Genomic DNA, 10,969 nt, shown 5'->3' with positions numbered 1-10,969 from the left:
TGGAACCATCCACCCAAAGAGGACCGAAATACTGAAGTTACACTCCATGCAGCACTTTTTACATTCCTTGTATTTTTGAAAAAAAAAAAAAATGTTTATCATAAAGTTTTTCAATGAAGGGTTTTCCCCTCTACCCCAAAGAATTACATAGCCAACACAAACATGCAGCAAATATTTACTTTTCTATATACTGCAATCACTGAATTTAATTGATCACGCCACTAATTTACATCTGCAGAGAATTTTGTCTACATCACAAAATATAGACTATAGGGGAAAATCATTATGAATGTTGAATCCATGGTTCTTCTCAACATCTCCACAGGCCTCTGCCATTCTTGCTGGTGTTGTTTAACAACGACATGCTCTTATTCCATTGAAAACAAACTTGGTCATCCACCACACCGTTCTTGAACTTCAATTTTGAAAGATTTTTGGAAATTTATAGAACTTGCCACTTTAACTCTAGAGTTCTACTGTAAATATTGTGTGTATATATATCATAGACTGTAAAAATATATACATATGCAGAATATAGACTGTACCGAATGTCATTTTTGTCATGTAGGCTAGCCTATTTACATTCTAACTAAACTTCTATTGAGGTTTTGAAATGAAGCTTTGTGTCTTTCGTCATATTTTAGGCCCATACAATACGATCTGTTTGTAATATAGCCTATGCATGGGCGTCAGTTTGGTTTGAAATGTGCTGGGGACAGAGACGCATTCGGAAGTGCATTTTCAGAAGTGCTGGGTACAATGACGCATTAATTTTTTTTCTCTCTTTCGCGCAGGTTATGTTTTGAAAGACGATGTCCTGTAGCTCAGGCACGGCCCCACTTTTCAACAGGCCCACCCAAAACTTAAAAAAAAACAAAAACTTTTACTATTTTAATTTTGTCAATAATTCTTAAAAAAAAAAGCTGGTTATATTTTGATGTTTCTGCGCAAGTTCAGCAGACAGTGAGGTTCGGGTTTGTTCCGATCAGAGCTTGTGAGTGGAGAGCGCATTTCTGAATATTCCGCTCCGCTCGTTCATTCCGCAGGGCTGCTCGCTCAACCCAGATGTCCTGTTGCCTGGTTCGAAAATATGTGGAATAAGGGCTGCTTCCGACTTTTTCCGAAGTTTTTTTCCTAGTCGACTAGTAGGCTAGTTGTACATTTAAGTCATTCGTGGACAAATCGCCCCTTTATAGCCTATTAATTTAATTACTTATAGCCTACAGGATAATGAGCGTTTACATAATATAGCCGCACTCAAGCGCACAACCGCACGCATAAAGCTTGCCACAAAGAACTGGTAAAAGTAATGATTATGAATGCGTCTAAATGTGTCTAAATACGCTGTGAATGTGAATGTGCATTATACGCTGAGTTTCGGTTCATTTATGAGACGAACTCCAGTTCACTCGGCGGCGCCTCCATGTGATTCTGATATATTTACTAATTATTTATTAAATCCAGGCAATTGGTTCATGAAACATTGATTAAAATTAAGATATAATTAATACAAACGAAATTAAATTTAAAGAAAGGCAGCTGTTCTGTTTGAGGTCTCTGTGAAAGTTTTAAAGCAGTCTTTTAGTTCCGCTTTCAGAGCACTCAGGTCCGTAACCAGAACTGACACTTGTTTTTTCCCTCATAAATGCGAACAGGAAAAATAAAATAAAATTAATATTATAATGTTTTTTTGTTGGGTCAGACAATGATTACCAAATTTCTCTCTCATATTGCTCCTCATAACCACTGTAAAAGGGTAAAAAAAAATAAGGTGTCGGCCATCTTGAAAAATGTCCGCCATCTTGAAATTTCAAGTAGCTGTGAGTGGCTTATTGTCTAGTGAACATCAGAGACTGCTCATGCCAATTTTCATGTCATGCTTGTATCACCAAATAAACCACTATATCACTTAACTGCTCCACTAAGGTGTCGGCCATCTTGAAAAATGGAAAATCTTGAAATTTCAAGTGGCTCAGACAATTTTCTTGTCAAGTGACCCATGGAGACTGCTCATGCCAATTTTCACGCTTGTATCATAAACTGAACGATTAGCCGCTCCACTATATGAGGTAGAAAAATTTATGAATATTCGATTTCTACGATTTCTACACGTGGGCGGGAATGAAACGCCCTTTCTTCTGATTTGTCAGCCGAAGATCAAACTGTTCCGTCATCAGTTCTTCCTCAGTTCGCACTGCAGAATAAAAGTCCTCCTCTGCTGCAGCTGATGTGCGGATTCTTATCTCGTTTATTGCAACTACATTTCACGTTTTTCTCATCAAACAACCAGGCTAACGAATGACTCAACACAATCCGTACCGGGGAAAAGCCAAGACAGGGCTTTTTTCCGGACTGTTAAGTCACGTTTTTTATCATGAAGCACGCTGTGATTTATTCATAAGTGACTTATTCCTAGAGTGCCACTCACGGGCACGTTTGCTGCGTCCGAGTCCGACAGCGAATGTTCACTTACCTACATTCAAGTGATTGCATGAAGCTAGAATAAAACGTTTTTTGTTGTTGTTGTTTAAAAGAAGACTCCCTGTTCTTTCTTTTGTTTAGATATTCATACAACAAAATATTATGGGGGCCATGAAAAGTTTGTGAAAATGATCAAAAAAAGCTGGCAAACTTAAAAACAAACGCTGGTGGGGAAAGAGTTAAAACAGACTCATTCATTTATTATTTAATCAAATTTTATTATGTAATCAAATTGACAGTAGTAACACAAGAGTACACAGATTACAGCATTGTGTATTTCACTGTCTCTCAATGTGTGGCACAACATGACGATTATGATTATCAAAAATGCAGGTCGCTAATATGTTTGTTTCCTCGAATTCTGATAGCAGACATCCCTACTGAACAGAAAATTTATCTCATTCAACAAACCATTTTCTTTGAGATTATTTCACAAAATAAACATCCACTTCAGACCGCATAGTGTGCACTCATATACATTCAGATTCAGTGTCACACACACACACACACACACACACACACACACACACTGACTGAGGATATTTTTGCTGAAAATAATCAGGTCTTCCAGTGAAGAAAGTTGATAAAAATAGAATTTAGACCTTGATTTTTGGCGAGCCACCCTGTTATGAGGATAAAAAAAGAGGAGGAAAAATATCCCTTGCATGCATTATTAAAAACGCCTAAAAGACATTGAAAAGAAAATAAACTTAGAGGAACTGCCCCAATGCATAGGTTTGCTGAAATAATAAAACAAAAGACAAAAATATCTACCACTGTCCATCTCAACAAGTTGTACAGTCTTAATATGGAAATGTTTTTCAATGGTTTTCATTCTATATATTCTGTTTGTGTGTAATGACAGTTCTTTGGTCACAATACTCAAAATGTCTTTAGGATACATTTTTAAAGGAGAAGGTAATACAATGTGCCATAACTAAATCAGTTTTATAAGGATAAATATTGTAAACCTTCAAAAGCAAAATCCCCATTATTATTTAACACAATGGAAATTATTTAGAACATAGCCTATGTTCATCATATACAAGGTTGTAATGTGTTGTGTTTCTCATATTGTAGTAGAGTAATAATTCACATTTTTTAAGTCAAAATGAATTCATTATTGCAGTTTTCAATTCCACTGCTTCTAATCTTTGAAACTGAGATGACCTTGACAGCAGAGGGAGAGCTCTATATCAAATATTATATAACAACTCAACGTAAGGACTGTCAGTGTAAAAGGGATCGTGTACCGCAATAATGACAAAAACAACAAAACAAAGACACACACACGCAATCTCACAAGCGCCTGTCTTGTAAATATGCATTAGTAACACAAAATTAAACTTGAAAAAAGCGATATATGTGCATTAAGTGGATATGTGCAAAATGTCCTAAATGGTTGGAATATGGATAAAAAATGTTAATCAATACTGTTGGCACATTTGTTCACAGAACATTTTCCAATTGTATCCAAACAAGAGGAAGAGACACAGTATCTATAACTGTGGAAAGGTCATCCAACATACTCCAAAACATCAGTTCAAATCAAAGAGATAAAATCATAAGCGAATATGACAAAAATAATTAGGAAAACAAACATAAAAACCCTACAAAACCCATTTTAAGATATACAAAGGTCTATATAATGAATGTGCAGTTCAGAAACTGTCATGACAAGAAAAATCTCTGAGAGGCACATAAAATCAGAGAATCAAACGTAACTGCCTTCAGTTCAATGGCGATTTTGAGGGTGAAAGGTCAAAGCCTCATCCAGTACAATCAAGGTTTCCAGAGCTGCTCCCCACGTCGTGACAGGAACCGAGCAGAAGCTGCTGAACGATTCCTCTGAATGTAGATGTTTCGTTCAGAGTGTTAAAAGCTGGACCCAAGCATTTGTTTTGTGGATGCCTCTTTCATTCAAACACCACACCCTCACTGTTTTCAGTTTCGTCAGTGTTCACGGGGGTTGGTGGAACGCTATGATTTGAGATGTATGGATTTGTAGCAAGACACCAAGAAGGTTGCTGGGCTGTGTGTTACTTAAGAAGTCAACGGTCAAATCTCAGCACTGCTCTGATTCAATAAAGCCTTCTTTTTCTTGACCCATAGGCTCTACCTCTGCATATGCTGGATGACCAGAACCTCGACGAAATTTCATCGCTGGCCATCGGCTGGGACGTCTCTGGAAATGTGTGAATTTGATAATGATACGTGTTTGTTTTTTTAAATATGCACTCCCCATCAATGTCAATACATACATATTATACTCTACTGTACATGTATTAAGATACATACTTTTTTTTTTCAAGCCAACAAACATTCCTGACTTAAGAATAGTTCACTTAAAATGAAAATTGTGTCATAGTATGGATGTTGATGGAGTCCATCAACTGTTTGGTTATTGACATTCTTCAAAATATCTTCTTTCATGTTCAGCAGAGGAAAGAAATTCATACAGGTTTGAAACAGCTTGAGGGTGAGTAAACGATGACAGAATTTTCATTTTTAAGTGAACTAGTCCTTTAACAGTTTGCAGTTATTGAATCTCTGCATCCCTTTTTTGCTTTTAATAAGTAATAGTTCACACAAAATGGCAATATTGTCACTTACTCATCATCACGTCATTCCAGACCTTTCCAGAATGTCTTGCCTTTGCAGAGCAAACGATTAATTTTAACAACAATGAATGAGGACTGAAGCTTTCAAGAATGCAAAAGCACCATAAAATGTTCTTCCCTGATGAAAAATAAAGCATTGCTGGTCACCAGCATTAAGGTAGAGTATGTTTTGCAAGCTGGTTTCTGGTTTGCTGGTCACCAGTTTTGTTCACTCAGTTTTGCTTGAGACCAGCATTACTATACTGGCCCACCAGCAAGACCAGCACTATACCTGCTCTAACCTGATCTACATTATATTTCAAGATCATTTTATGCTTAAGTAAAGTTCAAGTATATTTAAAGTATACTTTATGTAGTAAATATGCTAACATCAATGTACTAGAAGTATACTTGTCAGTGTACTGTTTCAATACTACTTGGAACAAAATTGCCCCACACTTATTGTATAAAAGTATACTTTTAAGTATACTTTAAGTGTAACAGTAAACTTTGAGTACACAACTAGTCTACAACTAAGTTTGTTGTTTGTGCTGCAAACTATTCTACAAGTGAACTTAAAGATATACTGATAGTTTACTAGTCAAATACTCGTAGCACATTTTTTAATTTATGAATGTAAACTTTGTAGTATTCTCTAAGTAAACTATTAGTTTAGTATATTCATACTGTAGGTTACACTTTATTTCGATAGTCCACTTTAGACATTCTACTAACTATAAGTTACTTTTCAACTACATGTCAACTAACTCTCATTAGAGTATTAGTAGACTGTAGTAGACTGTTAGGTGTTAGGGTTCGGGTTAGGAGAATAAATTGACTTGTAGTTGCCAAGTTACTTATAGTCAGTAGAATGTCTGTTGGGGGACCAACAAAATGAAGTGTTAGCAGATATTAAGCAGACAGTCTACTAATCCTCTAATGACAGTTAGTTGACATGTAGCTGCAATTTTAAATTATAGTTAGTAGAATGTCTAAAGTGGACTATCGAAATAAAGTGTTACCGATTTATACTGCAATTATACTTGTACGTTTTTATTTATTTAATTGCACATAACATCCTACTTATAGTTTACTATACTATGCTCCGATTTAGGTATTCATTTTTTATATACCTTTAACTCTTTCCATTTTAAAAACATTTTATTCTAGCTTCATACATCCTTTTATTTTTTTATTAAAGGTGCATTAAGCAAGATTCTGAGTTTTTGCAGAACTATGCCACTTCTGGCGGCAAGCGAAACTGCAGCCAGAGATGTGCACGCTCACTAGACAAAAGTTTTCTTTTTTTATCTTACGTGGAGTTTGTGTTGGTGTTTGAAATGAACTACAAGCAGGTCTCTTACAATCCATCTTCTACGGAGAATGCCGGCGAATACACAAACCTGCCAGACATCTATGTGAGCGTGCCGTGAACGCGCATGACGTCACGCCCAGTCTAAAATTCCGGCCCGAATCCCTCTTATTTATTTTACTTTACAGGATTATAGAGACAATCTCAGTGATCAGAGAACGGCTCATTCAGCCCATCAGGCAATTGTTTAAGCATGTATGGGTTAGAAAACGGGTATTTTTAACATGAAAAGTTGCTTAATGCACCTTTAACTCTCGAATGTGGGCAAATTTAATCAAAAAGCAACATAAAGCTGCGAAAATTATTTTTTTGTCAAAGACTACATCCGGATGGGATTCAGAACGATGATCAAAACATAGATGGAGTCGATCGAATCCATAAACACCCCCAAAGCTTCACAGTCATTTCCTCTTCATAGGTTCAACATTTAATTCGGTAACATTAGGCCATTTTGACTTATGTTTGATGATAAGCATAAGCAATCTTCTATCACTTGTTTCTGCTTCTTCTTCGCTTGTGTTTTGATCCAGAGATTCTGTACTTTTCAAAGGTGCATAATAGCGCCCTACCGTATAACAGTGAAAACATGGCTAATCGGAAAATTCAGTCAGTGGCGGGGAAAGAGTAAAGTAGATTAAAAGTAAATTTCTATGTACACTACCATTAGCCTATACACAAAAATTCAGATAGTCAGATTTAGGAACATATCAGTTTTCTTTATAAAGCAATATTTTCAAAATAATGTAAATTTAAAAGACAGTATGTAAAAATATGTGAAATAAAGTATTTAATAGGCTACTCAATCAAAATATTAAACACAACTACAAGCCAAGTACACTTAGAATACTTAATTATACTTTACTAAGTATATCTCGATCAAAAGATTAGTACAATTATAGGACAAAAATACACTTTTATGTCAGTATAACTCAAGTATACATAGGCTAAGTGTACTTTTAAGTATATTTATGAGAAGAACATAAAAAGTAGACTGAAAGTTTACTTTCTTATTTTTTAGTTTAAAAGAAGTATACTAATAGCACACTTGGATAAACTTCTTTTTTTTTTTTATGGAAACCAGCCTGGACCAACACGGAACTCATGCTGGTCTATGCTGGATTTTTCAGCAGGGTTTCACAGAAATACGGTGAAACGGATCACACAGAATGATTTGTTCACAAATCTTTTTCACTTCTTTTATGGTGCTGTTTTTTACAACCTTTTTTAGAGCTTGAAAGCTTCTGTACCCATTCATTGTAATTTGTAAGTGCATGGAAAATAAAGACCAGCACACTTGACAAATTCTCCTTTTTTTGTTCCATGGACAAAAGGAAGCTAGATCATTTTAAATTTCTTCATTAGGTGAACTATTTCTTTAACTAAAACCTACACACTCTCACCTCAATGAAGAAGAGTCCCGCAGCAGAGCTCGGGTGGTGGTAGACGTAGACGGTCACCAGGACGATGGCCACCATCACGAGCAGAAGCAGGATCATCCCAAGAATCAGCCCCATGTGCAGGGGGTGAGTGCTGTTCTCTGCTGTGCTTTTTGCTGCAGCAGCTGAAACACACATTATACCGTATTTAAACTTCTTAACACTGATGCATTCACTCATGCTGTCAGAATGAATCAGTCTGTCTTTGTACACACATACAGTAACTGCACAGCTTGTAATATTCTCAATGAGGATGAATCAAAAGTGGAGGCTCTTTTCCCCCTCAATCTCATCCTTGCCTCAAAAACCGAAAAGGGTATAGCTGAGGCTGGAGATCTCCAAATCAGGGTGGATCTCCAAAATAGGGTGTGGCTTCCTCCTATTGACAGACAGGCGTGTGTAATTTTTTCAAACCAGTTCAGTGCAAACTCTGCCGCACAGCCGATTCTAAAGATTCCTTGGTCATGTCAATCACAGTGCTGATACCTGATTAACCTTAACCAATGAAATTAACAGCAGGGTGGGATTTGCGCTGAATAGCGTGCTAAAGAAAAAGGCAGTCCAGGAGATATAAGTAGTTAATAAGGCTAAGTTAATAACGAAATGAGATCACCGAGCCGGGCCGTCTGTAACTCCCCAACCGGACCCCACCAGACAATGGGACCTTTTTAGTTGTACTCAGCGTCACTGCCCCCTTATACCATGTGAATCTCGAGCCCTGGGATGCCCCGTCGCTTAGAACAAAGAAATAGAGCACAACTTTCCCACATGTAAAAGTAACTTTTTATATGAGATAAACTAGAAACAATGTGTAATTTACACATTTTTATTTTTAAATGAAAGTCAGTGACAATTGGCTGAAGCCAGAACCAATGGTGCAAGGAAGTTCTGCCCACTTTTGGAGTTCACGCCCCATTTTGGAGATCTCCTGTCTGCAGCTGTACCTACTTGAAGAAACCAGTAGAAGGTTGAATCTTGTAGTTTGTCTTTTGAACAGAAGAGAGCACTGTCTCCACAACTAATTTATACTGTTTGGGTTTCAGTGGCTTGTGTATCTGTCCAACAGGCAGATAAAAGATTAATGATGGAAGAGAGACATAGCTGCAAATCTTAATTTTGTATTTCGGACATTTCAAACCGGCCCCAGTGAGAAAGATTTACTGTGGTCTGCAGTTCTTGTGTTTTTGCGCTACAGCCAGGCTCCTATAAAAACCTGCTGAGCAGACTCTGTGGCAGCTTTGAGACTACCAAATGAGTAGGAAAACCTCATTCTTTTTCTTACAGTGTCGGTTATAAATGTACAGATGCCATTTGGATCTGCTTTATCTAAATGTAAATCATACAAACTGTATGTCTAAAAATACACTACCATTACGTAGTGACATATAAATTAACTTATTTTATTCAAGACATATATTCAATATAAGTAAATTAACCTGACTACATTAGGTTACATGAAATCTACAAAGGAAGATATTTTGAATAATGTTTCTACTGTTTTTTGTCCATTTCGGATCCTAATGACATTCTTTTTATGGACAAAAACTTCTGTAACTCCACTTTATCTTTCATTTTATATATCTGTGGCTCCATGATCAGTGAAAACATCTCTGCACATACTGTATCTTGACAGGGTGTCATTGCTCTTCTTTTCTGTCAATAACTTTATTCTACATTGTTATATTTTATTTTAATATTGCATTGCATTGCTATATCATTACAGTAGCCTACCCACATACTGCTCCTTACTGAACAATTTTGCAGTTTATATGTAATGCTTTGACTCGTGTAATTTTTTGGCTCTGTATCTCTTTTGTCAATACGTGAACTAATTTTCTTAGGTCCAGGAATGTCTGATAAATGACTGACTTTGTCTATCACGAAAAGCCAAATATAATATTATACAGGTCTTTAAGTCAAAGGGTGCCAAAATGACTGACAGACATTACAGGGAAGAAGGGAAGAACTAATAATGAAGCAGGGTTTCTGTTGTTATTCATTACAGCCAAAAGTGCCCATGCCCACTTAAGCATAATGGAAGTCATTTATTTTCAATAAGAGGGGGACTGAAGCTTGGCAGTCAAAGACAGCCTGGCTTGATGACTGTCATACTGAAACAAAACACAGAAAACTGTGACCAGTCAGTGTGCTGTGACACTTGTGGATCAGTCATCACTCTTTACCTGATGCCTTCAAATACCATTTTAGACTTCAGTGAAACTGAAACTGATGTAGACATTTTCCTTTAGTGCCGGCGGTACTAATGGAGACATTTTGTTGAAATCAGTTTTAAAAATCAAATGTGATTTTTCCGAAGCCTTGGCTTCACTAGTTTAATTGGCACAGACCCCAAGCTCCAAATCTCCTCCTAAGAAAATATTCCAGATTCACCTTCATTACAGTGTAAAGAGATGGTAAAATTAGCACACCTCCAGTCACAAAAGGACAATTTCAAGAGGTCTCCTCTTAAGGTTAATTACCAAGAGAGAACGCTGTTCTTGAGTGACAAGTCTAACCATGGGATTTTATTATATAATTATATTATATATTTTTAGCATGATGGTGCATGTTATTTTAATTATATACATTTACAACTGACTGTAGTACCAGAAGATATTGTAAACAGTGCAGCGACTGGCTATTGTAGATTATACAAAATCTGGTAGGCTGGAGAAGTCATGATGTCATGAAACACTGAACACACTGGCTGTTGTCATACAAAACTCACTAGATTATTACAATTGATGGCAAAAAGAATGTTTGGAAATGTAAACTGATATTTCCTACTGACACACTACATCAAAAGATATAAATAACTGGTTTAAAACCTTTTTTTTTGTGAAAATACTAACGTGCCAAAGATTTTTGCACAGTACTGTATTTTATATATATATATACACACACACACACACACCTTGAATAGTCTATTGCTAATATACTTGCAGTTTTGTAACTAGTTTAAATCAGGAATCAAGAACAACATTCATGTTATTCTGCATTAGGTTAGTGCTTTCTTCTGGCTACATGTTTTCATTGGCAGAATGTGCTGTTTTCAGCTTTACTGATGAAATGTTGAAGTC

The 10,969-nt window shown here is 36.4% G+C and overlaps 1 protein-coding gene across 1 annotated transcript in view; it reads right to left on the bottom strand.

Moving 5' to 3' along the window:
* Positions 1–2,688: 2,688 nt before the first annotated feature.
* The window catches only part of plxdc2b (plexin domain containing 2b), a 61,955-nt gene continuing 53,674 nt past the window's right edge, over positions 2,689–10,969 (bottom strand). The window contains exons 13-14 of the mRNA XM_081355019.1: positions 7,854–8,014; positions 2,689–4,666 (exon numbers count right to left, since the gene is read on the bottom strand). Of these exons, the coding sequence (XP_081211145.1) occupies positions 4,547–4,666; positions 7,854–8,014 (281 nt within the window). The 3' untranslated portion in view covers positions 2,689–4,546. The remainder of the gene's footprint in view (positions 4,667–7,853; positions 8,015–10,969) is intronic.

The sequence above is a fragment of the Scardinius erythrophthalmus genome (assembly GCF_964197995.2).
Source record: "Scardinius erythrophthalmus genome assembly, chromosome: 2".
Lineage (NCBI taxonomy): Eukaryota > Metazoa > Chordata > Actinopteri > Cypriniformes > Leuciscidae > Scardinius > Scardinius erythrophthalmus.
This window is presented reverse-complemented; position numbering and strand designations above follow the sequence as displayed.